Here is a 27,946-nt window from a genome sequence, read left to right as displayed (position 1 = left end):
TTTAATAAAACAATACCAACTAAACATTGAGTGCTCTAAACATCTGAAGAAGAAAATGCACAATTAAATGTTCATCTTATTAGCAGTAAAACTCCAGCTTTAAACAGTATGCTAAAGGAAAGCAATTACAGAAGTTTATGTTATCAGATAAAGCACAGAGGTAGGTTTTGAAAAGAGTTCCAACTTACACTCTAACCTAACCTAACAGAACTTATCACAACAGGAACGCACTCAGTCGGGTGACCTTCTACATGTAAGTACTTTACCAAAGCACTGGAAGGGGTTCCTTCTTCCTAGTGAAAACTGGGAAAATACGTCTAAATGTATCACAACACCAATTTCATTACCTTGGAAGCTTAAAAAACACGTATTCCAAAATGTGTAACGAGGATTCAGTTTATCTATTAATCCTATCGTGCAATGTAAGAGCCTTAAGACAACTGAAAACCAGAACTAAGGACTTCAGGTAAATTACAGTTTTCATGGATGGAAATCACTTTGAAAACTGAAATAATAATAAACCTTTTCTTGGTCAATATTTTAAAAACTGATTTAACACAGATTTTAAAAATTGACCTCACCTTTGTTTCTGGTCCAAAATATGCAGCTTCAAGTCGCTAAGTGGCAAGTTTGAAATATAAGGATTATAAGTATTAAATTTTATCCTTTTATTTTATACAGAGAAAATCATTATAGTGTAGAAACAACAGTTGCTAGGTATAAAGAGAGGGCTATACCAAGCAGATTATTATAAACAGCTAAATCCATTTATCAAACTTATTTAATCCCGCCATCTTGCTGTGACCACAACTTTTTCCTAAGTGCTGTAGAACATTCTTTGTAGGACGGAACTCAGCTTTCCAAGGACATTCTACGGGTCAAGAAAAGAAGGAATCAACAATAAAATGTGCTGGTTAGGCTAAATCCAAAATTCCAGAAAAGTGTAGTTATCAGTGCACTGACCACTAAACCAAGCGTTGTCATTACATTCACTTATCACATGAGTACGATGCGACAGGAGAAGTATATATATTTACCATTAAGTCCCAGCTCTTGGCCAAGCGTATCACTCAACCCAGTAAGCACTCAGAGGTGGACTTGTCGGGCCACATGATAACTCTAGTTTAAAGAGCCGAGGAACTGCCACGCCGTCTCCACAGCGGCCGCACTGCCTCCCGTCCCCGCAGTCCCCGCAGCGGCAGCGTGGTGCTTCCTCTTGTCCCACATCCTCCTCAACGCTTCTCTGTTGTCAGTGGGATGACTGCCGTCCCCAGGGCCGTGAGGTCTTACCTCACTGAGGTTTCCACCGCACTTCCCTAATGAGGAATGACAGTGGCCTATGTTCATGTGCTTAATGGCCATGTGCCTATCTTCTTGGCATAAATATATTTTCAAGTCCATCCTCTGTCCATTTTTTAAACTGGGATTTTGGCTTTGTTGTTAGGCTGCAGGTATTCTCTATATGTTTTATATATACTAGGGATATTAACCCTTATCAGATATATGATTTACAAATATTTTCCTATTCTGTGGGTTGCCTTTTCATTGTTGATAGTGTCTTTTTATGTATCCAAGTTTTAAATTTTGTTCAAGCTTATCTTTCCTTTTGTTGTCTATGTTTTCGGTATCCTATGCAAGAAATCAATGCCAAATCCAACGCTGTGAAGATTTTACTCTGAGTTTTCTTCTAAGACTTTCACAGTTTTAGCTCTTATGTTTAGGTCTCTGATCCATTTTGATTTTTTGTTTTATTTTTCAATTTTAACTTTTTTTGCTTTTTAGGGCCACACCTGCGGCATATGTAAGTTCACAGCTGCTGGCCTAGGCCACAGCCACAGCCACATGGGATCTGAGCTGCATCTGCAACCTACACCACAGCTCACGACAATGCTGGATCCTTAACCCACTGAGCGAGGCCAGGGATCGAACCCACATCCTCACGATACTAGTGAGATTTGTTTCCGCTGCATCACAATGGGAACTTCCAGTTCGTTTTTGCATATGGGGTAAAGTGAGGTCCACCTTTATTTTTTGTATGCTTTAAAAAAATTTCTTTTAGTGATTACAACCAAACTCGATTTATCAGAGTCTGACATCAACGGGTACATGGGTAGAAAAGGCTTGAGATGACTGCTACCCATACAAAGACCTGTTTGTAAGACTGGCCCAGGGGTCTAGGAGCTTAAGATTTTAGGTAAGAGCGGCTCACTGGGCCAAGAGGGCCTAAACAACGTGGTTTACGCTGAACAGCCGATTTCCTTCTTTGGTACGAATGCGACTCAGCCCCCAGTCACAAAGCAGGCACCGAGTCTCCGAGGAGCTTTCCTGGTGGACAGCATCTCGTATGTGCTGTCCTAACGTATTGCTGGAGCAACCAGGTGTGTCCCAGGCGAGGACTCTGGCAGACTTACATCTGATTTTCCCCAAACCCACCCTGTGTGCCTTCTCCCTCTGCTCGTTTTGCTTTCTATCCTTTCACCATAAATCACAGTCATGAGTCCAACTGCATCCTGTATCACGTGAGTCCCCCAAATGAATCACTAACCCTTGGGGAGGCACGGAGGACCCCCAACTATAAGGTACTTAAAACAGTTATAGTACTTGATCTCATTTCAACTTAGATGCTTCTATTGTCATGTGTTCATTATACCCTAAAAACACTATTATGCTTGTTGTAAATAGTATTAGCTGACATAGACATTTTAATCATCAATTCTTCTCTCTCTGACCTTTCATCTCAAATCACTTTCCTTCCTCCTAGAGAATACTCTCTAGTATTTTCTTTACTACAATGGATCTTCTAAGTAACAAATTACCTTAATTTTTAGTTGAGTAAAAATAAATTTACTTTCCAATGTTCATTGCAGCACTATTTACAATAGCCAAGACATGGAAACCACCTAAATGTCCATCGACAGAGGAGTGGATCCAGAAGATGTGGCACATATACACAACGGAATATTACTCAGCCATTAAAAAGAACGAAATACCAGCATTTTTTGCAACATGGATGGACCGAGAAACTATCATGCTAAGTGAAGTTAGCCGTACAATGAGACACCCACATCCAGTGCCTTCACTGACATGTGGAATCTGAAAAAAGGACAGACCGAACTTCTTTGCAGAACAGATGCTGACTCACAGACATTGAAAAGCTTATGGTCTCCGGAGGAGACAGTTTAGGGGGGTGGGGGGATGTGCCTGGGCTGTGGGATGGGAATCCTGTGAAATCAGATTGTTATGATCATTACACAACTACAGATGTGACAAATTCATTTGAGTAATACAAAAAACTGGAAATAAATAAATAAATAAATAAGTAAATAAATTTACTTCATATTTATTCTTGAAGTTTCTTTTTGTGAGTATAAAATCCTGGGTTGGTAGAATTATTTGATGGCTTCTGTTGAGAATCAGATGTCAGTTTAATTATTGTGCATTTAAGGGAAATTTCTTTCCTTCTAGCTGCTTTACAAATTTTCTCTGCAGCTTGGGTTTTTTGAGTTTTTCTGAGGGTGCGCATGCGCACATGCACACAGGCTTTTATTTCTCTTGCACACCCCTTATTCTCGAGGCTTTGGGGCGCAGTGAATGGTTCTGACTTTCAAACCGAGGTCACAAGGATCACATTCAAGCAGTTTTTCTCATGAACTGAGTCTAGTTTTGTCTGCTTAGGATCTGAAAGGGCTTTACTACATTTTTGGCTGGATGTTTTAATTTAATTTTTTCCAATACTCTAGCTGCTCTATTTTCTTCCTCTTCTCTTTTTTTGGTTAAAACCCCAGTTGCACAAATAGGCCTTCTCAACATATCTTTGCCTCTTACCTTTTCTTTTGCATTTTCCATTCTTTTATCTCTGTGCTTCATTTTATATTTTTTCTGACCTTAGTCTTGCTTCAAAGAATTTGTTTAATATGCTGTAGAAGCTATTAACTGAGTTACTTACATTATTCTAGTGCTTTATTAATGGAATTTCCATCTAACAAATATTTCCAGTTCTACACTAAAATTCTCAATCCTGTCTTTTGCTCCTTGAACATAACACATCGAATTAGTTTTGCTGTGTAACAAATCGCCTTCAAAACTTGGCTTAAAACAATGACCATTTATTTTGCTTCTAATTCTGCCAGTTAGCAATGAACCAGACTCATTTGGGTGACACGTCTCATCTTGGTTGGGCTCACTCCTGCGTCTATGCACTGCTCATCTACACTGATTCTGTCACAAGTTGAGGGGCAGCTGGCTGTCGGCTGGAAAGCCTTGGCGATCTTCCATGTCCTCCATACCCACAAGTTCTGCATCCGTAGATTCAACTAATCTTGGATTGATAATATTTGGGGGAAAAAAGATTCCAGAAAGTTCCAAAAAGCAAAACCTGAATTTGCTATACTCTGGTAACTATTTATAGGAGCATTTGTACTGTATTTACAACTATTCACATTGGTATTTACAATTGCATTAGATGTTACAAGTAATCTAGAGACGATCTAAAGTATACAGGAGGATGTGTGCAGGTTACGTGCACGTCCTACGCCTCAGCTCATGGCGGTGCTGGATACTTCATGCACTGAGCAAGGCCGGGGAGCAAACCTGCATCCTCATGGATCCTAGTCAGGTTCTTCATCCACTGAACTCGAACGGAACTTCTGGGTGTCTCCACATTTTGGTATCTGCAGGGAGGTCCTAGAACTAACCCCGTGCAGACGCTGAAGGATGGTGGGAGTTTCTTGTCCTCCAGCAGAGGCCGCTGGACTGCTTCACGGGGCTGTGGCAAACTTCCGAGACAGCAGAGTGAGCAAAGTCTCCTGAAGGAGTAGGCTTGAAAATGGTACAACTGGGAGTTCCCGTTGTGGAGCAGTGGAAACGAATCCGACTGGTATCCATGAGGAGGCAGGTTTGATTCCTGGCCCTGCTCAGCAGGTTGAGGATCCGGCGTTGCTGGGAGCTGTGCAGTATAGGTCACAGACATGGCTTGGATCCCGTGTTGCTGTGGCTGTGGTGCAGGCCAGCAGCTGTAGTTCAATTTGACCCCCAGCCTGGGAATATGCCACAGGTGCGGCCCTAAAAAGCAAAAAAAAAAAAAAAAGGCGCAACTTGTCAAAGAAGATGGAAAGGTCAGCCCAGATTCAGGGGGAGGGAGTGAGATCCCATGTTTTCATTAGGGAGCTTAAAAGAGCACGTGGTACCTTCAATAGCTGGAGTCCCTGTGGATAATTTCTATTACTCATTTTTTTTTTGCCTTTTCTAGTGCCACTCCCTTGGCATATGGAGGTTCCCAGGCTAGGCGTCTAATTGGAGCTGCAACTGCCAGCCTACACCACAGCCATAGCAATGCAGGATCCGAGCCGCGTCTGTGACCTACACCACAGCTCATGGCAACGCCGGATCCTCAACCCATTGAGCAAGGCCAGGGATAGAACCCGCAACCTCATGGTTCCTAGTCGGATTCGTTAACCACGGAGCCACGATGGGAACTCCTCTGTTACTTAAGGTTCATGCTCATTTTCATGCATGTGGTCTTGTTTCATTTGTGATGAGTCATCTTTGATGGCGTTTCCTTATTTACAAAATAATCAGTATGTGCAACATTTTTGACAGAAACAATCTGAGGCCTAAAATGCTACTACTTTCTTCCATTTCTTTCACTTCCTCTAGGTGCTCGGCAGAGCCAGCAACCCTACATCACCGCAATCTCATTCAGGCAATAAAATGTGAAGCGGAGCTACAGTCCCTCAGAGGAACGATTTGGTTCAAAGTTACTCCTAGAGAAAAGGCTGTTGGCACCCCAGCTCCACTGCTAAGAGTTCACCAAGGCTCCACCCCCGTGGCTTCAACGCTATCAGCAGGGTCCCTGTAACTCCCAGGGCACCATCTGCCAAGTGGAAAGTGCTCCCACACAATGGGTGTATTTCCCTGAGACTAATCTCTTACCAGCCGTCTGCAGTATCCTGATGGCGCTCTAGTGCCTTCTAGCAGATGTCTTGCTATTTACTCAGCTTTCTAGCTGTTCTCCCTGGAAAGTCAGCTTTAATCACCTAGATAGCCAAAACTGGAAACAAGCCCCCATCCATTATTTTACAAAAAAGGATTCTAGGTGTGTGTGTTTGGGAATTTAAAAGTATCTACACACACTCTTTGATGCAGCTTTAAGAGGTGGGGTGTGGACTGCACAGGGAGTCGAGTCTGACAGGATGTGGCACAATGACGGAGTGTCTTGTGGGTGGGTCACAAAAGGTACTGCAGCTTCCATCTTGCGCCCTGCCCCCATCCCCACCTGCTGATAGCTCCTGCGCTGAAGAAGCCAGATGCCTTGATAAAAAGGACACTCAAGCAGCCCTATGGCAAAGTCCACGTGATGAGTAGCGGGGGGCCTCCTGCCAACAGTTGTGGGAATGAGCCGCCTTGCAAGCAGGTCTTCTAGTCTCAGGCAAGCGTCCCAATGACTAGAGCCCAGGCCAACATCTCGACTGCAACATCATGAGTGTCCCTAAGCTAAAGCCACCTAGCCAAGCCAATCCTGAATCCCGACCTGCAAACTAGGAGGTGATAAAAGCTGTTTAAGGCAATCAATTTTGGTGTAATTGGTTTTGCATTATAGTTAACTAATAGAGTATGTTTGTTTTTAGCTTTTATAGTATTATTTTAAATTTAATATTATTTTTATTTGAAAAGAAATGGAATTCATAGTTTAAAATGTTCAACTACTATTCAAATACGAAAGGTAGGACTGACTTACCTCTTACTGCTTTTGGAAGCATAGTTTTCCAAAACAGAAGAAGTCATTTCCACAATAGTGCTAATAGATAAGCCGTGCAGGAAACCGCGATGATTTAGTCTTACTTCCTGCAGAGCATCTATAATACGGTCTCTGTGCAAAAGGAGAATACACATGAGCTTTTGGTCCTTTCCAACGTAACGTACCCTAAATACGGCTAAGTTATTTTCTACATGTACACATCTTAAGAGTTTCGATATAATTGCTGTTGTTACCTGCTAACTTCTGGATATAGTTCAGTCAGCCTCTTCATGATCTTGGTAAGGCTACGCAGGTTCAATGTATTTGGAGGTATGAATTGAATAGGTGTATCAGGTAATAATTTAGCAGATTCAATCTGTTTACAATTCTTCTTGACACCCTAAATAAACATTTTAGAAGTTTTCTTTAAATCAGTAACATTTATATAGAGACAATCTAGCTTATTCTTTTTTTTCCTTGTTTTATTTTAGGGCCGCACCCGCGGCATATGGAGATTCCCAGGCTAGGGGTTGAATCGGAGCTGTAGCTGCCAGCCTACACCACAGCCACAGTGACACCACATCTGAGCCACATCTGAGACCTACACCACAGCTCATGGCAACATCAGATCCTTAACCCACTAAAAGCAAGGTCAGGGATCAAACCTGAGTCCTCATGGATACTAGTCAGATTCGTTTCTGCTGAGCCACGATGGGAACTCTGTGTGTGTGTGTGTGGTTTATTCTAAATTTAAAAATGACACATAGTAAAATCAAAATTCCTAAGACATTTACTTTGATTTGGAATTTTTTTTTCTACCAAGTAGATTTACTTGAGATGCGTTAAGGACCTATAGTTAAAAAAAGCCAAACACACAATAAAGTAGAAGGGCTACGTTTAAGCCTTTCTTAAAACGGATTCCTGACCTAATCCACAGAACACAGAAAATGATGTTAATTATCTTCTCAATTTTCCCTAATGGACATTACCAGTTCTATTCCAGATGCACAGGAATGAGAGGTTAATTCATTACACACAATGGTAGCTTAGGCTTAGGGCGTGAGGGGTTGATTTCCTCACCCAACCTGAGAGAAAGGCTGGTCTACAAGGCAATTATAAATACCATATTTATATCACATTTTCTTTATCTTATTTACCAAGTATGTAATGAACACGAACTATATGCCCAGAATAGGATGTGGGGAGGGCGGGGTGGGGGTGGGGACAGTGCTATAAAACGGGGCCTCCATCTCGTATGTATCACCTCTGATCCAGCCGAAGAGGCAAACTTAAAATAACCAATGAGTTACAATTAACCAGGCAATAGGCTATAAATTATATAAAGTCACTGCACAACCCACAAAATTTCAACAAAGGAAGAGCTGACACTTGAAAGCCTAGATGAAAAGTCAGGGCGTTCTCTAGTGGCTCAGTGGGTTAAGGACCTGGCGTTGTCACTGCTCTGGCCCTGCTTATAGCTGTGGCATGCGCCAGTCCCTGGCCCTGGAACTTCCACATGCCATGGGTGCAGCCAAAAAATAAATAAATAAATAAATAAATAAAAAAGTCAGGCAAGATAGTAAAAATATTAGACCTGTCACATCAGAATATTACGATTTTATTCACTTACTGCCTTATCCCCTCATTAGCTTTACGCTCTGGAGGAGCAGAGATTTTTGTCTGCTGCTTTCCCAGTGCCTGCAATGGTGCACACAGCCGGTGTGCTGTTTGTTGAATAAATAAATAATTTTGGGATACAATAGTTTAAGCAATAGTTGAAACCAAAGAGAGGATAAGTTTTCCAAGAAAGAGTCAAATTACTAATACATAACGATAGCTACTATTTACTGAGTACATTCTCCAGGTCAGGCACTGTTTCAAGAAATTTTCTGTATGAAACTCATTTAAAGCTCATAACACTGGTGAGTTAGGAACTCCTACCATTTAATTAATTAATGTGTTGGCTGCCCCGCAGCACATGGAGTTCCTGGGCCAGGGTCAGAGCTGAGCTGCAGCTGTGGTAATGCCTGATCGCTAACCCACTGTGCCGGGCTGGGGCCTGAACCTCCGCCCCAGCACTGCAGAGACACTGCCAATCCCGAGGCGCCCCAGGGGAAGGCCCCCGTTTTAAACCAAGGCAGTTGAGACACAGAGGGAAGGTAACTGGCCAGTCACATGGCAAGTAGGAGCAAAGCCAGGTTATGCATCTGTGGCTATTAATCATCACCACCCTGCTCACTGCAGACAATGTTTTCTTTTTTCTTGCTCTTGTTTCGTCTTTTCTGGGCCGCACCCTCGGCATATGGAGGTTCCCAGGCTGGGGGTCTAATCGGAGCTGTAGCTGCCGGCCTACGCCAGAGCCACAGCAATGCAGGATCCGAGCCGCGTCTGCCACGAGCTATGGCGTAGTTCGCAGACACAGCTCGGATCCTGTGTGGCTATGGCTGTGGCTGTGGCTGTGGTGGAGGCCGGCAGCTGTAGCTCCAGTTGGACCCCTAGCCTGGGAACCTCCATATGCTGTGGGTGCGGCTCTGAAAAAAAGAAAGCCAGTGTGCAGAGAGCAGCAGAATGGAGCGTACAGGGACGCAGAGGCAAGAAACCACGTGTGCTGCCTGAGAGAGGCCCCACGTAGCCCAAACCATACTTTGCTTCCTTCCTTCCTATTGCGGACTGAGGTTACGCACCAAAACCAAAACCAAAACCAACACACACAAACCTATCCTAAACATGAAATGTCACTGAGACGAAAGGAAAGAGTTGAAAGAAGGGAACAATCAGCATCAAGCAGACTAAGCGGTCAAAAGGAAGGCAGGTGGGGAGAAAGAACAAGATAAAGGTCCCTGGTGACTACAGAAAGCGCAGCTTAAGTAAAAGGCGAGATACTGAGATTAGACTATTAGGGGAAGAAGAGAAACAATCAAAGAAACCCAGATGTTGCGTATAAACTATTTGTTTGGGAAGTCTGGCAGTAAAACAACAAATGAGGATGGTAACTTTAAAAGAAGGCAAAGTGCAACACGTTGTCGGAGGAAGAACTGGACCTGCCTGCAAGTAAAGACAGATCTGAACAGACAAGAAGTCACGAACGGTACAGAAAAGAAGTGGGACCACTCCAGGAATTAGGAAAGGATGGGAAAAAGAACATAGGGAGGAGAGAGCCCTTTGTCTTATTAAGTAAAAAACTAGATTCATTTATTCAACAAATATATATTCTTTCCTCCATTTATTAAAAAGGAATTTTCTGGAGTTGCTGCTGTGGCTCAGCAGAAATGAATCTGACTAGGAACCATGAGGACACAGGTTCAATCCCTAGCCTTGCTCAGTGGGTTATAAGGATCTGGCGTTGCTGTGAGCTGCTGCCGTGTAGGTTGCTGATGTGGCTCAGATCCTGTGTTGCTATGGCTGTGGTGTAGGCTGGCAGCTGCAGTTCTGATTCGACCCCTCGCCTAGGAACCTCCATATGCCAAGGCTGTGGCCCTAAAAAGGCAAAAAAAAAAAAAAAAGATTTTTCTCTGATCAGTAGAGTCAAAATAATTCCCATAAAAATCGAAGTACAGGTTTCTATTTTTTTTGGGGGGGGGTTAACCCAACTCCCTTGGGTTTACAGATCCATTTATTATTGCTAGATTTCAAGGTACAATAAGATTCCAGCAGAAAAACACACAAAAGTATATAAATAGGATAGGAATAATACCAACTGTGTAAAAATATACAAATATAAAGTTTGTCAATGCTACAGTGATTGAAAATAGAAACAGAAAGTTGCAAATACCTTCCAATAGCAAAAACAATGAGATAACAGTTTTCACTATCGGTTTGGCAAAAAAAAAAAAAATATTTTAACATAGAGTAGCAGATATTCTTACTCACTTTCAGTAGGATGACCACCTTGTGTGGGTTAGTGAAAATGTTCTATGAGGGCAACCTGACAGACTCTACTACAACTGAGAAGGTGCTGATCCAGAATTGCTAATCTTTTTTTTTTCCACCAATGTTCATAGCAGCTTTATCCTTAAAAGGCCAACACTGGAAACAACCCTAACTTCCAAAAATAAGTAAACAGATAAACATCATACAGCCACACAATGGAATACTACTCAGCAATAAAAACAGAAATTATTACTGATATACACAGACATAAATGAATCTCAAACATATTATAAAAGAATATAAACTGGGATTCCATACTTCTAAAACACTAGGAAAGACAAAATTAACATGCAACGACAGAAAGCAGGTCAGGGCTGGCCTGGAGTTGGACAGGCGGGAGATGGATTTGAGAAAGGGTCTGGGGAACTTTTTGGAATGATGGAGTTGACATGGGATATATAAATTTGTCAAAACTCATTGATCTGTGCACTTTAAATATGTACAGTTTGGAGTTCCCATTCCAAGCTAGGTTTTTAAATAGATATTGACAGGCAGAATTATGAAATCTATACAGAAAGACAGAGAGAATAGAATAGCCAAAACAACTGTAAAAAAGAATAAAGTTGGAGACCTGATTCTACCTGATTCTACGACTTCTGTAAAGCTGCACTCGTCAAGATAGTGCAGCACTGGCCGAAACTCTGACAAAGAGACTGACAGAAAAGAGTCTAGAAACAGAGCCACACAAACATGATCAAGTGATTTCTGACAAAGGTGAATTCAGTAGAGATGGGAGAGTCTTTTCTTCTTCTTCTTTTTTTTTTTTTTTGGTCTTTTTAGGCCCACACCTGCAGCATATGGAAGTTCCCAGGTTAGGGGTCAAACCGAAGCCACAGCTGACGCCACAGATACGCCAGATCTGAGCCGCATTCACAGCCTATGCTGCAGCCTTGTAGCAATGCTGGATCCTTAAGCCACTGAGGCCAGAGATCAACCTTGCATCCTCATGGATATTAGTCAGGTTCTTAACCCAATGAGCCACAACAGGAACTCCAGGATAGTCTTTTCAACAATGATGCTGAACAATTCCACAAACAAAACAAAAACACAAACACAAACCACCTCAATTCATCTCACACATTATATAAAGAATAACTCAAAATCTTTGTGACCATTTATTATGCAAAGATTTCTTAGATACGACATTAAAATCACAACTGCAACTCATCAAAATTCCTAACTCCTGTTCTGAGAATGACACTATTAAAAGAATGAAAAGACAGAGTACAGGCTGGGAAAAAGTATTTGCAAATCACACATCTATCCGATAAATGATTTATATTCAGAATATAACAAATTCTCAGAACTCAGTAAGAAAATACACTAAATTGAAAGAAGCCAGCCTGATGAGGCTAGATGATATTCTTATTCACAGGATATTCTGGAAAAGGTAAACTTATAAAAACAAAACAGCAGAGCACATGAGAGTTCTGGCATGATGACACTGCTCTACACCTTGGTGGTGGCGGTGGCCACACGCCTACGTGCCTGTGTCTGAACTCTAAGGCAACAAGAAGAACTTCCCTGTGCATAAATGTGAAGAAAACCTGCGGAACGCCTAGAGATGCCGGGCGTTCTGCTGAGCAGTGGAGAGAGAAGAGTGAGCAAGTCGACTCGATCCCCTTCCCTGTGGCGTTTAGAACCTCAGTAAAGACTATATATAATGGTTTCAATAATCATGAGACAAAGTTAGCTGTGGAAAAAAGAATGATGAAAGTGTAATTAATTACTTACAGAGTAATACTGTCCAAGAATAAAGGCCCGAAAGGACAACACAGCACTGGCAGAGAGCCTGTGAGAAAGGAGTGTCTCTGAAGCTAGGTCTGCACAGATCTGTAGTTCCTCCGGGAGGAACTGGAGTTGTACGAAAGCAGGTTAGGGTGGGTCCAGTGGCAGAAACCATTCAAATTAACGTTCTTACCCGACTTCAGGACTGCTGCCCTAGAGTTACTTGTCCTACAAAGCTGCTTATTGCAATGTGGTACATACAAAAGACCATTTAAGGGTTCTGTCAAGAAAACTAACCTTTTGGTCAAAAGGGAAAAACTCACTGTCTTGCTCAGATCCCAGATGCCTTGGCCTAGTTCTGGGCAATCTGGAAAGAGAGGAGGCTGAGTTGATTTCTTTGCTGATGCTTTTCTCCAGATTATTGAAACTAACTTTATTTCCATTTTTGGAGGAAAGTGGTGATGTGCATTCTGCAGGAGTTTTGACAAGCCAAACATTCACCGATTTTCCATTTATTTCTATATCATTCATTTCTTTCACAGCCATCTTTGCATCATCATTTTTTTTTAAAGCAAGAGATGCATATCTAAAATATAAAAGCAGAAAATCATAAGGTTTTTTGTTAATGACTTTAAATTGCTTCAAATTTTATTGTGTAACTACTGGCTAGCATACATCTTTCACAAGAATAACTGCTTTTAAAAATAAGTTATGGAGTTCCCATCGTGGCTCAGTGGTTAACGAACTCGACTAGCATCCATGAGAACTTGGGTTCGATCCCTGGCCTTGTTCAGTGGGTCAAGGATCTGGTGTTGCTGTGAGCTGTGGTGTAGGCTGGTATCTGTAGCTCCGATTGGACCCCTAGCCTGGGAACCTCCACATGCCGTGGATGTGGCCCTAAAGGGACAACAAATAAAAATAAAATAAAATATTAAAAAAAAGTTACTATACTTACCTTGGGATTAGAGGAATATTTATGATTAAATAAAAAAATTAAAGATGGGAAATAAAAGACAGCATTTCTTCTGAATTATCACCTATTAATTTTTACATTAAAATTTAATGTAGGGAGTTTCTGTTGTGGCTCAGTGAGTTATGAACCCAACTAATACCTATGAGGACATGGGTTTGATTCCTGGCCTTGCTCAGTGGGCTGGGGTTCCAGCGTTGCTGCGAGCTGTGGTGTGGGTCGCAGATGTGGCTCGGATGCCTTTGTGCTGCAGCTGTGGTGTAGGCTGGCAACTGCAACTCTAATTCGATCCCTAGCCTGGGAGTTTCCATATGCCACAGGTTCGGCCCTATAAAGAAAAAAAAAAAGGAAAATATTTGCAAAGCTGATATATGACAGAGTTGCACAGATCAGTGTTCTTGGGACAACCGGTTATCCACACCAAAAAAATTAAAATTAATCCCTATCCACTCACATAACCTCCAGATACACTGGAAGTTTAAATGTGAAAAGAAATATTTAAAAACATTTAGCAGAATATATAAGAGAATGTCCTTATACTTCAAAGTAATACTCAAAGTAACAAAGTTTATTTTTTTCAGAGGATTCGACAGACACTAAAAGAATCTTTCACATGGAGTAATTCTAGGGTTACAACACTACTTTAATATAATGGAATATATTAACATATCAATAGGTCAAAAAAGGCAAAGGATCTTAAGTGAATCTATTTAAGACAAAATTCAACACTCATTTTAAATAAATTTCAACCCTAACTACAAATAAGATCCCTTTTTTAATTTTTTTGCTTTCTATGGCCACATCTGCGGCATATGGACGTTCCCAGGCTAGGGGTTGAGCTGAAGCTGCAGCTGCTGGCCTACACCACAGCCACAGCGATGCCAGATCCGAGCCACATCTGTGACCTATACCATGGCTCATGGCAATGCTGAATTCTTAACCCACTGAGCAAGGCCAGGGATCGAACCCACATCCTCATGGATACCAGTTGGATTCTTAACCCGCTGAGCCACACCAGGAACTCTGGATACTTAATAAATATTTTCACATCTGATATAACAAGCTACCATATTTTGTGATGAAACAGTAGAGGATTTCCATTTAGCTATCACATTATTTGACATTTGTGAATTTCTGATAATGTCACAAAACAGAAGGCAGCAACATACATATTATAAATGACTACATGTAGACGATATAGCAATCTACCTAGAAAAGAAGCATCACCTAAAAAGTAATTAAAATAACAAATAACAAAATTATATGTACTTTTCTGAGTACCTGCTACATGCCAGTTTTCATTCCTATGGGTTTAGTTGTTTAACTCGTAATAGTTTCACAGCAATGCTATGTAGGTACTATTACTTTCCTCACTCCATAGAGGAAGAGCCTGAGATACAGAAAGGTTAAGTAACTTGTCAAATTAATTCATCAAGTTACTGACAGAGCTGAGAGGTGAACCCAAGCCATCTAGCTGTAGAGCTCATTCCCTTAATGAATGACTCTACTGTCTCCCGTGAACTAGTACAAAACAAGATAACTGCAGAAAAACCAGTAACTCACTTACATCTCATCAACAGCAAGTTAAAAAGTATAATGAAAGAAAGATTTGATTAAGAACAGCACCAGTAGGCATTCCCGTCGTGGCTCAGTGGAAATGAATCTGACTAGTATCCATGAGGACCCAGGTTCGATTTGTGGCCTCGATCAGTGGGTTAAGGATCTGGCTGTAGTGTAGGTCGCAGACGTGGTTTGGATCTGGTGTTGCTGCGGCTGCGGTGTAGGCCAGCAGCTACAGCTGTGATTCCACCCCTAGCCTGGGAACCTCCACATGCCATGGGTGCAGCCCTAAAAAAAAAAAAAAAGAACAGCACCAATTAATTATTGCATCTGTCTGTCTATCTGTCAATGTGCATCTCTCTACTAGGCTGGGAAACCCTTCTGGGAATGGCTCCTGGCTTAATCACCACCATGAGTGATATTAATACACAGCAGACCTGCTTAGAAGCTATGGCACACTGCAGACACTGGTAAATGTACTATTGAATTTGGGAAACATACCTGTAATTAGGAGAAGAATCGTAAATTGAAATGTCAGAAATTTCGTATTTCTGGAAATGAGACCTTAAGTCAGCCTAAAAGAAAATAAAGGTTTGTGAAAGGTAGAAAACCAACAAATAATCAAAATATGAGCAATTAAGAGATTTGAAAATAAAGCTCAAAAACATAAATCCTGGCATACCTCAGACAAGGAGGGGCAGAGACCACCAACATGCACCAAGTAACCTTCGTCTCTCGGTAAGGCTTCAGCACTCTTCCTCTCTGCTTGGAGATAAACAGAACATACAACAGAGGATGAGCACTAGTGCATCAACAGTTTAAAGAGGAAAAGTGAAAACTGTCACAGGTTTCAGTTTTTATATGATGCGGATTACTATGAAGTTATTAGCAAACATCTGCACAAGAGCCTGGATGTGGTTTCCAGATTTCTGGGCTTTTCATCTCACCAAAGACTTAACAAAGAGGTTGGACCGGTTGATATTTAATCTCTGGCTCAAAAGCTGATCAGTGACACCCACACAGAGTAATCAGTTACATCATCGCTCAACAACAGTGTCTTCCATTTGCCTCTGGTCCTGGGAAGGTGCTGGAAGCACACGGGATCCCCGCTCTGCTGTGCTGATGCTGGTGAGGGTTCTCTTTACATAAATTTCTTTGCTGGGAAACATCACACCAAAAAACCTTTAAATTAGACAAAAATAACAGCAGGCACAGCGCTTGTGGTAACAATGGCAATGGCATATAAGGAAACAGTGGGCAGTAAGTATCTTGATTTAGTTGGCACTATTTTAGAAACCACAAATGTTAGGTTTGTGTTTTCTCTCATTTGATTAAAATTTCAGAATTCTCAGACTGTATCTTCAGAGTCTCTTTTTCTGAGGCAAACCTGGTACGAAATCAAAAAGGATTTAGTGAATTGAGATTCTTTCAAAACCTACACCCGGCACAGAGGCGGCGCACAACATTTGATGAGTAAGTTCTTAGGAGTAGCTTGTATTTATGCTTTATAATGTTTACAGAGCAGGGTATTTGTAAGTTTTCCTTTTCATTTAATACTACTAATAACGGCAGCCTAACACGAGCTGAGTGCGTCCCCCACTCGGGCAACGCGCTGACTCTTCACCTGCGTCACCTCCTGTGCCGCCCAGCCGCCTGTGAAGCAGCCGCTGCAGCCACTCCTACTTCCCAGAGGTGGGCACTGAGGTCTGCCAAGTTGGCTCACAAACCCAGCAAGCGGTGCGGCTGAAGTTTAGGCAGGACCCTTCGTCTCTAGGGTCCTTCATTAAGCTACTGTATTTAACTTGCTAGTCTCCTTGGTTCGTAACACACTGTACAGAGAAAATGGTAAAACTAGTTATCTTGAAAATGTGTATGTCTACATTGAGGTGAGGAAGGCGCAGGAACTACAACAGAGAAGAAAAAGACCACGACTAAGCGGCAGGAGATAAACATTCTCCCATCACCGCAGGACCTTCCACCAGCTCAAAACAGCTACGAAATACCTCGTGGCTGAGAACGGTACCTGGCGCCGGGGACGGGCCGTGAACAAGGCATAAAAAAAATCTCTAAACTCACTGAGCTAATATTCTGAGTGGGAGAAAACAGTCAATAAAGCGAGTAAGCAAAATACACAGTATCTGATACGTGATATGGAGAAAAATAATGCAAGGAAAGATGATATAATGCCATTTATTTTAAACTGTACCATGCGTATTAAATACATGCATAAAGAAACACGTAAAAGAATGATAATATAAGTAGTGGTTACCACAGTAGGAGATGCTTCAGATAATTTTAATTTTCTTCTACTTTTATATTTTGTTTAAACATCTTAAACAGGAAAAAAACAATAAAACTATTGCTATTATGTCAAATAAAAGAAAATTCCATAGAAATATATAGAAAACCTAGGGGAAGACAGCATATCATTAGCCATGTCAGAAAGGCAAAACCCACAGATACTAGAGGAAATTCCAACTATTGCAAGCAATTAAGTACTCTCTAAAGATGCAAACATTTCTGAAACAGACTAACGAAAGGGAGAGAGAGCAGTTTTCAGCCCTCATGCAAATCAGACAGGCAATCCTGGGTGCCTGATGGAAACCGAGCAGCTCTCTCTGTGCACCACGCACCCCACCCCTAGACAGAGAGGAACACCCGAGGGAGTCCTGACGCTGGATCAGGGCCGGGAGAGAGAGTGGCAGAATGGGTTTAAGCTACAAGCAGATAATTTTCTGAAAGAGAAATGGACATTTAAACTGATTTACTCTTTTAAAGAAACTGACATCTAAATGGCCAATTTCCTCATTTTTCACATTTATAAAGCCAAGACACAGACAGAAATAAATATTAAAGCAGTGCAATCCCCCCAAATACCAGAGAAGAAGGTGAGCACTATTTCACACCTGAGTGATTGGGTGTTAAGAACCAACCTTGTGTAGACGCCGGGTCCCCGATGTCTTGTTCTATCTGACTTTCCTGCTCTCTTGGGAAGTCAGCTCCGGTCAGGTTCTCTTTAGCATCAAACCAGTCTTCACTTATTTCTCTGTAATTTCTGCTGTCTGAGAAATTGCTCACATTTAGCAATAAATTATGTATATAATGTTTAGCCCTGAGAAGTTATCTGAGTGATTTGCTTCCCAGTTTTACATTCATAAACACTGATTCCTATCTTATTAAAAGCCTTTATCTCTTTAAATGATTCGTTATTGAAGAATACATTATCTTTGTAGACAGAATAACAGTAAACATTTTTTAAAAGTTTAAGCAGTGCTGCAGCTCTTTATTTCATTAAAAACTGAATTAATGATCTTTTTGGAATGATCAAAATCTCTTTTCATTGAGGACAAAACAAAACAAACACCCCCCCCCCAAATTTACAGAGATACAAACAGGACAGAAGAAAGAATTTTCAAACCGGAAAACATGAACCCGAAGAACAAAGTCGGTGTTACTGCCTGGCATTATCGGATATGTTAAATAAGCTTCACGGTATCAAGTCGCTGTCACACCAACACTCGCCATCGGGATGATGCCACCCAGAGAATTAAAAGCCACGGGCACGAGAGCTACGTTAAATCTTATCTGTTTTCTGGGGAGGACACAAGACAAACATCTTTAGCCTCACCTTCACCCTCAAGTCTTAGCCGACTGAGGCCTGCATCTGTATCAGCACGTTGCAGCACGGCCTCCGTGGGTGCCACGTCTTGTTCAGGACAACCGCCGTCAGACGACACAGAAGCCTGAGGATTCAGACAACAAACGCAACGCTAATCACGAGGGACTACGGGTGCTGCACTCTCCTTACCGCCGGCGTTACCTACCCTCCAAACCAAACCCCGGAGGCGACATCGTTATCAGCCCAAGCCTGCAGATGAGCCAAGGGAACCTAAGCAAGCCGCTGCTTGTGTCTGCCCCACAGAGAGGATGAGGACCTGAGCTGGCCGCTGGGGCACGATCTGCTAACACGGCCATTCTCTGGCCCAGTGGGTCATACACACATTGCAAGGACTTGGGGTGATTTTGGGGGTACACACAGAAGTATTTTTCACATTAACATGTAATAACTATAAATTTAATGGAATGTGTTTTTATGTAGGTCTTTTATTTTTGGGGAATATTTCTTTCTCATATGCAATAATAAGTTACTCCTTACACATAGATTTTTTAAAAGAAGAATCATTTAAAAAATACAAAGAAAATAACACTACATGTAATTATGGCTATGAAAAATTGTGACTATGAAATGGCTACAAAAAATTCAGGTACATAAGTAGTTGAAATTTAGAAACACTACCCTATACTACATTGGTTTTCAGGCATAACTTGTTAACTCAATGAGGCAGGATTAAAATCTAATCTTAATTTAAAGTAGGTACTGTTTTAGAACCAAAATTAAGGTTATAAAAACGTTAGACTACATCCTGCACTTCAAAAAATATTTATTGTTCTGCCCAAATAATCAGGTTACACACTGCTACCTTTACAATAATGAAAAAAATAACCCCCCAGAACATTATATCATTAAATGGATAAGTTGTTTAAGCAAACTAAGAAATCTGAAAACATAAAGATCTGATTTTAAACCTGTTAATTCTTTGTGGATAACTGAGACGTCCATTTTTTTAAAGGGTAGGACAACAGAATAAGTTGCTAAAGCACTTTTTTTTCTTTCCTTTTTTTTTTTTTTTTTTAAGTGCTGCACCCACAGCATATGGAAGTTCCCAGGCTGGGGGCTGAATGACAACTGCAGCCTATGCCACAGCTACAGCAACGCCAGATCTGAGCCACATCTGTGACCTACATCACAGCTTATGGCAACACTGGAGCCTTAACCCATTCAGTGGGGGCAGGGATTGAACCTGCGTCCTCATGGATACTAGTTGGGTTCTTTACTGCTGTGCCACAACAGGAGCTCTAAAGTAATTTACTTTTAATCATTTATCTTAATAGAAAGGAATATAAACCAATCAAGTATTTATTTCACTTTTGTCTTTGGGATGCATCTTATTATTTTTTTTGTCTTTTTTTTTTTTTGCTATTTCTTGGGCCGCTCCCGTGGCATATGGAGGTTCCCAGGCTAGGGGTCCAATCGGAGCTGTAGTCACCAGCCTGCACCACAGCCACAGCAACGCGGGATCCGAGCTGCGTCTGCAACCTACACCACAGCTCACGGCCATGCCAGATCCTTAACCCACTGAGCAAGGCCAAGGACCGAACCCGCAACCTCATGGTTCCTAGTCGGATTCGTTCACCACTGCGCCACAACGGGAACTCCAGAGTCAGTCAAGGTTTATACCAGTTGTCATGGTGAATTATGAACGTCACTGCCTTTCATCCCCAAAGGCCTCCTGATTTGATGATAAATTATACGGTCACCTTATCCAACACATACTACTGACACCTGTTTGACCAGAACAGCACGTTCCTTCTAATCAGTTACATCCCTCAAATGGCAGTGCACAAAATGAGCCAACTGAGTGAAAAGGATGTGAGAACGCCTAAAAATTATAGTTTACTTTGTGTAAGCCACAAAATTAAAGATTTACACGTGATGAAGCAAGTAAAAAAATCCTCACTTGAGAGTGTGCTGTTTTTAGACTCGAAGAAACATCAACATCATGTGTACTTTGATGATCTCGTTCAGAATCGTCTCCTGAAAAGCTAAACAGATAAACATTTCATTACATAATCTGTCAATGTTCTGAGTAAGGACCAAGACAGAACACAAAGGTAACTGAATTTAGCAATTTTTAAAAACTAGTGAATTCTAAATTAGGTGAAAACATAACTTACACATGTGATTCTTTTTTCATTAACTAGAAAAAGAGAGAAGGGAAGAAAAAGCTTTCAGCTGAAAATGTTTTCCATCTAAATGAAGTAAAAATTTTATTCCTAAGCCATACATACGTACCCTGGAAGCAAAGGTGGAGAAGGCCGACAGCAATTTTGACTCCAGTGACAGTGGCGGCAGCTCTTCTAGAGGTACACCCTTGTTTATCTTTTCTTTCAAGTTCACATACCTAACTTTCAAATCTCCCAAAACTGACCGCAGGGCTGATCCTAACTCCTTCTTGGTAGAATTACTCGATAAGCTCCTGTTTGAAAGTTAAGGTTACAAAACGAAATTACTTAGGCCTAAGCCATCCATTTAAAACGAGTATCGAATTACACACTTTATTCTAACTCGACGCGATCCCTAAAACTTCTTCTTTTAAATGTTTAGTAAAAGAAGATGAATGAACATCGAATTACACACTTTATTCTAACTCGACGAGATCCCTAAAACTTCTTTTAAATGTTTAGTAAAAGAAGATGAACGACAGCAGACGAGTTTTTCCCGGGGCAGAACCAGCAACCCTCAGCACACACACGGGACAGAGAGAATGGGGTCGAATGGCGTGAAAAACCCTCCAACGGACTTCACCCACACTCGGACTTCCTGAAGAAAACACCATCTATAGTTCACCGGATCCATCCATCGTCTCAACACGTGCTGCTCTCTCTCCATGAAACTAGGGTGTTCTACTTTTTAAAGCCCATTACCCCCAGGCCAGTTAACCCAGTTGTAATCTAGCCTTCATTTCTCCCTTCAAAAGGGAAAACTAAAGAAATTTTCTAGAATAAATGTAAAATTAGTGATAAATTTCTAGGAAGATACAGATTTAAAATGAACAATTACCTATAACTATAAATGGAGTCTAACCTTTAAAAACTGTGAATTACTATGACATACACCTGAAACATATAATATTGTAAATCAATTCTATCTCAATAAAAAAGCAGATAACAAGCAAACAAACCCGAACAATCACCTATCTAATACTTCCCTATTATCCATGAGGAGTTTGTAAATGTCACTGCAATGCTGATGACACATCTGATAGTGAACATTTAAAAGGTGCGACTCCGCTTGGACAGCTCTCTGCATTATCTGCTCACAGCACTTTGATGGCAAAGTCTTCTCCGCCTCTTTAGTAAGTTGAGGTTCCCTTTGAAATAAAAAAATTGAATTAGGTAAGATTCCAATTATTTTTGGATGTTAATGACATGCCTTCAGAAACAGATTTTAAATGTCTTACATTTCTCTTTCAAGTTTAAAACAATTTTTTACTAAAGATGGAAAGGCTGTAGAAACACATTATAGCTGCAGAAAACAAGGATGTCAAGAGTCAAAGCTAAATATATTCTTTTCAGAAGAGAGTAAACAATTCTCAAATTCATACTTTGTTTTACTAAGAAAAGGATTCTAAAGTAAAGTACTAACTTATTTGTCCAGAATCAATATATTTTCAACCTAAATCAAGCACTGGCCAACATTTTTACAAGTTATAAACATTCTGGAGGATAGTATTTCTAAATGCTATCTATTTAAAATAGACATAATTTACTTTTTTCTACATGTTTCTTTTTTCTTTTTCTTTTTGTCTTTTCACAGCCACACCTGCGGCTTATGGAAGTTCCCAGGTTAGGGGTCAAATCAGAGCTACAGCTGCTGGCCTACACCACAGCCACAGCCATGTAGGATCTGAGCCACGTCTTTGACCTACACAACAGCTCACGGCAACACCAGATCCTTAACCTACTGAGCAAGCTAGGGATTGAACCCGGATCCTCATGGATCCTAGTCAGGTTCGTTACCGCTGAGCCACGATGGGAACTCCTACATTTTTCTTAATAATAATAACGCTCACATATTATAAGCAAATATTTTGCTGTTATTATATCAAAAATCTCCAAACTCATTATGTTTTTGAATGTTAATAGTTCTTGGTTAAAAATTTTTCCCTTGCTACTAGCTGCCACTTCTAACTGTTCTCAATACTTCTGCCTCTGGAAACCAACTTTTTAATTTAATTTTATAGAACTGGATACCAGATTAAATTCATTAGAAGAATAAATGATGAATGGAGGAAAAAGCAAATGACCTCAGAGCATGAATTTTTTTTTTTTTTTCTTCTTAGGGCTGCAAAAGGTTCCCAGGCTAGGGGTCTAATCGGAGCTACAGCTGCTGGCCTACACCACAGCCAAGCAACACAGGATCTGAGCCACATCTGCGACCTACACCACAGCTCGCGGCAACGCCAGATCCTTAACCCAATGATCGAGGCCAGGGATCGAACCTGAAACCCCATGGTTCCTAGTCGATTCGTTTCGGCTGCACCACGACGGGAACTCCCTCAGAGCATGAAAATTAATTTGGCTTCTTGGAGACTTCTCCCTTTCTCTTCTCCTAGCTCTCCGCGGATGCAAAGTAAATCATACAACAAATTAAAATCAAGATAAAACTATCCCAGTGAAAGTAGCCGTTTAGTTCTTCATATATATGATGTTTTCCGAAGCTGCTATTTTGTTTTGTTCTACAGAGGACCAAATGACAGAAAATGAAGTAATCAAATCAGTATGGGTTTGGCTTGAATCAATAAAGATGCCTTGAGTTTTTCTGAAGGAATTATTCAGAGCGAAACCCGAGTAAGTGAAAAGCTTTAACCCTCTATATTGTCCTAATACATACTTGTCTGAAGGCAAATTGCTAAAGCAGACAATCTCTTAAACTCTCTCTTAGCTATTATTCTCTATGGTTAAATACCCTACACAAAAGGCAAAAAACGATCTTATTTCCTCATACGTATTTGCAAGCTGATACATCTGACTTACCTTTCAGAATGTTTGCTTAAGTCTGTGATATCAAATGCTTTCCTTACTTCCAAGGAATCCTGAAAACATGATTTAAAATCAAATTAGACATATACGACAAACAATACATACTGCATGTAGAGTTTCAAACTGGCAGGATGTAAAATCCAACTTTCGGTTGACTTTGTGGCAACAGCTGCCCCAGAGAACAGAAGTGGTAGCAATCTGCTCACCTCTTCCCTTCATCCAGCATCCTCCACAAAAGCCGCAGCAGGCCTTGATATAATAAACCAAAACACTTACAGAGAAGGAGTTCCTGCCACGGCGCAGCAGAACCACATCCGACTAGGAACCGTGAGGTTGCGGGTTTAATCCCTGGCCTCGCTCAGTGGGTTGCTGTGAGCTGTGGTGTAGGTTGAAGATGCGGCTCTGATCTGGCGTTGCTGTGGCTGTGGTGTAGGCCGGCGGCTACAGCTCCGATTCCACCCCTAGCCTGGGAACCTCCATATGCTGCAAGTGCGGCCCTAAAAAAAAAAAAAAAGAAAAAAAAATATTTACATAGCATGCAGCACCTCTTTATAAAGCCAAATATATTTTTATCACTAACCATCCTAGTTTTACCTCATTTAGGAAATTTCCATTAGGTTTTAAACTCCCAACCGAGAGAGATTTCCCCAAAGATCCTTTTGCCACTGCCGTCTGGGCATCTGCATCACAAGCCACGCTTCTCCGTCTCTCCCTCCGCCATTCGCCAGGTCGCTTTTTACTCATCATTGTCACCTCTGTGTTGCTTGAGGTAGATACTACAGAAGATCCTGCATTGGTTGCCCTGCTGGTTGTGAAACAAGCCCTAAAGTCTGTGCTAACATCCACTGTCTGGTTAACCGTGACTGTACAACGTGCCCCATCTGTCATGGATTCAGGACATGGTGCTTCTGCGACGTGAGAGCGCGCCTGATGTGCAGCACTGCCACTGGCCATCTTTGGACAGCCACCTTCCTCTACTGCCTGGTTACCCCTGCTTGCAGACCTTGGCAGACTAACAGAAGAATCTAGAGCTGGGTTAGGGGTGTTTTGTAGGCTTTTACAATGCGAATGCCCAGAGGCGGAAACTGCTGAATCATCAAAAATAGAGGTCCAGGAAGTCTGACAATCTTTACGGGGCTGCGTCTTCACGAGTCGTGTCTCTAAGTCTCTGTCCTGTGGTAACGTGCTTGGATTTTCAAGGTGCTGTAACATTCTGTTCTCAACAACTGAATTTCCACCAAAATCTTTACTTTCAGCTAGTTGAGATTTCATTTTGCCAGGATAAACTCTAGTTTTTAATGCTTTCTGAGGGTTAAAGAAACCACTCTCAGACGGAGATGCCTGGTGGTCAAGAGGACTACTCCTTAGTGCCATCCCGTCAAAAGCCGTGTGGTACATTACACTTGTCTCCTGCTCCTCACACTTTCCACACTCTGGCGCTTGATACTCTCTTAACATAACGGAATTCCGAAATGTGGAGACATGAGGTGACTCTTCTTGTCCATAAGTATCAACTGAATCAAAAGAGATGCCAGAATTACTTTGCAATTTAACATGATTTTCTTCTCGATTGCTTGGATTTCTTAATGCCCAAACTTCCAGATTAGATATGTTTAATGTCTCTGTTTGGTCAAAATATAAATGGTTACTTATATACTCTTGCTCTTCTGCGCTGTGATACTCCTGCTGCGAGTCTCCATCTGCATCATGCTTTAGCATCTCTTCAGTAGTTTCGTTATAATCATCATCTGAATTCTTGTAGATTCTTTCCAAGTCAATAGCCTTATTTCCTTGATGTTCCAGAATATCAAAAAACATCTCCTCTTTTTTTTGCAATTCAGAGTCTAACTCTGAATTTAAAGGAATGAGCCTTTTCTGCAGTTTTGACTCTGAATAATGTATTGAGTATGTTTCACTCAAGACAGCATAGTCAGTACTATCTTCAAACTCACTTGACTTCGAGTGAGCCCTCTCTACGTCAGTATCCGGACTCACAGTTAAAGACGGTGCCAATAAATCTATTTTGCCAACACTGCTGATTTCGTTGTCATTAGCGCTTTTGCCTAATGCTAAGGGGTCCCAGTCGTCGAGAAGTGTCAGCTGGGCTTCTTTACTACCATTGGGAGACAGCAACAAATACCCTCTCTGAGGACGAGCAGGCTCATCTGTTTAAAAAAGAAGGAAAGACATGTTAGCAGCAACATTACAGAATTTAAACATAGAAGAAGCCTTAGCTGTGATCTGGCCAGAGCTCTTCCCAACCTAAGAATACTTTCTACACCTCAGCCATGACACATACCCCTAAATGGTTGTTGCTGAAGACGGAACCGTGTCCTCCTCAAGATTCGTATGTGTTGAAGCCCTAACTTCCCACGTGGAGATGGGGCCTTTGGGAGGTAATTCAGGCTAGATGAGGTCAGGAGGGTGGGACCCTCAAAATGGGATAAGTGCACTTATGAGAAAAGAGACACCAGCGAGCTGGCTTTCTCCCTGTATGTGTGGACACTGCAAGGCGGCGGCCGTCCACAAGCCAGGAAGAGAGCCTTTACCAGACCTGACCATGCTGGCACCCCGATTTGGATTTTCTGCTTCTTAAACGGTGAAAAACTAATTATTTGTTGTTCAAGCCACTGCCATGGTCGTCAGCTGTGACAGCCCTGGCTGGCTAAGACAGTTGCTAAGATTCTTTCTGAACTCTTTCAACAGCAGAGCATCTACTATTTAGAAGGCAGCCAGTCTCTCTGCAGCCTCTTAGTGTCCTAGTGCCAGCCTTAGGCCCTGCAGAAACAAAGGGAAGAAGACCCGGGTGTCGTACCCAGGTAACTTGTGGCTTTCATGTAAGGGTCATAGGTCAGAAAACCACATATAAATGCAACATAGTTGAAGAGGGCTGTCGGAGTTGTACTGATGAGCAGCTAAGTGCTAAGAAAGTAGAAGCAGACTTCAGAGGAAACTTTACATTTAAAAAGTGTTTTTGAAACAAAACAGTTATTTCAGGTAAATTAAACAGCATGTACAAAGTTAGCTGTGTGAAAAAACATGGCATTTTTAGGAAACTGTAAGCCAGCTTGTCTGCAGTGAAATAGCTCTAAGGGAACGAGAGGAACTATGAACAGAAAGTGGCCTTTGATGATGTGTTAAGGAGTTTGGTTCTTCTTCTCGCGCCATGAAGAACCACTGAAAGCATCTTAAAAAAGGGTACCCAGGTGAACGGAATTGTGTTTTAGACACCTCCGGCAACAGCAAGAAAGAAGGTTTGAAGCGGGAGACCGAGGGCGGGCAGACCGAGAGTATGTGGGTAGGACTGGAAGAGAAGAGGCTGGCATAAACGTTCCACAACTGGCAAGACTTGGTGGTCACCTGAAAATGGTAGGTGAGGGAGAGAGAGAACAGCGGCTTTCAAACATTTATTTTACTAAGGACACAATCAGAAACATATTTTATACCAAGATGTAGCACACACTCCATACATCTGTCCGGTTAAGTGAAGCAAAAAATGTTAAAAAGAGTAATTACTCCAACTACATCCAATATATTCGGCTATTTTCTAGTTTATTTTATTTAAAAAGCTGATCACAGAGTTTCCTTGTGGTACAGCAGGTGAAGGATCTGGTCTTCTGGTGGTGTCACTGCGGCAGCTTGGGTTCGATCCCTGGCCCAGGAACTTTCATGTGCTGCAGGTACAGCCAAAAAATAAAAACAAGAAAGTTAAAAAAGCTGGTCCCAGTCAGTTAAAGGGATTCGGTCAGCTCTCACCTGTTTAAAGAGCTTTCTACGGCGATGCTAAGGGTCACCACGTGGTGCCACAGACGAAAGGGACTACTTAGTGCCAAAGAGGGACTTGAGGAAGCAGAGTAAAGGTAGAGGATGAAGAGGAAAAGCAGGGGTGGGGGAGCCAGAGGGAGACGCTGATGAGTTCAGCTGCAGACAAGTGGCGTTAATACCAATGACATGGAACAGGCTTCTCCACTCAGAATAAAGCCACCGGGAGTGGCCCTCACCTTTCTGGGCGTTTCCTCCATCAGTGTGGTAGCCTTTACCAGCAGCCGTCTTCACCACTGCAGTGGCCTGCATCTCTCAGGAATGTATACCCTAAAAGAGGTATAAGTGGGGAACTATCATTCTACTTAGCATTATATTTTGAAAAACAAGAATTTGACAAAGCAGTAGTTATAGCCAAGAACTCTAATACCAGAGGTCTAATGAACAAAACTGGTAAGGCACTGGAATGACTTTTTTAAAAGGCATGATAGGACAGCTGCATAAAGGACTACTGTTTAGGAGTTCCTGCTGTGGCGTGGCAGGTAGGTTAAGGACCTGGGGTTGCTGCAGCCATGGTGTAGGTCGCAGTTGTGGCT

At 41.7% G+C, this 27,946-nt stretch overlaps 1 protein-coding gene across 1 annotated transcript; it reads right to left on the bottom strand.

The window, feature by feature from the left end:
* RBM44 (RNA binding motif protein 44) lies at positions 1–27,673 on the bottom strand. Its single transcript, XM_047773907.1, is given in 15 exon segments — positions 1–1,316; positions 6,737–6,868; positions 6,991–7,136; positions 12,692–12,980; positions 15,426–15,499; positions 15,607–15,686; positions 17,858–17,986; positions 18,553–18,667; positions 20,504–20,588; positions 20,721–20,743; positions 20,839–21,022; positions 21,740–21,896; positions 23,554–23,641; positions 24,183–25,753; positions 27,590–27,673. Coding segments are annotated over 15 exon segments (3,171 nt in total). The 5' UTR covers positions 27,663–27,673; the 3' UTR covers positions 1–1,291.
* Between the last annotated feature and the right edge of the window lie 273 nt (positions 27,674–27,946).

This window comes from Phacochoerus africanus, chromosome 3 (assembly GCF_016906955.1).
Source record: "Phacochoerus africanus isolate WHEZ1 chromosome 3, ROS_Pafr_v1, whole genome shotgun sequence".
In the NCBI taxonomy this organism is placed as follows: Eukaryota; Metazoa; Chordata; class Mammalia; order Artiodactyla; family Suidae; genus Phacochoerus; species Phacochoerus africanus.
Note: the sequence above shows the minus strand (reverse complement) of the source record. Positions and strands in the feature narration are given on the sequence as shown.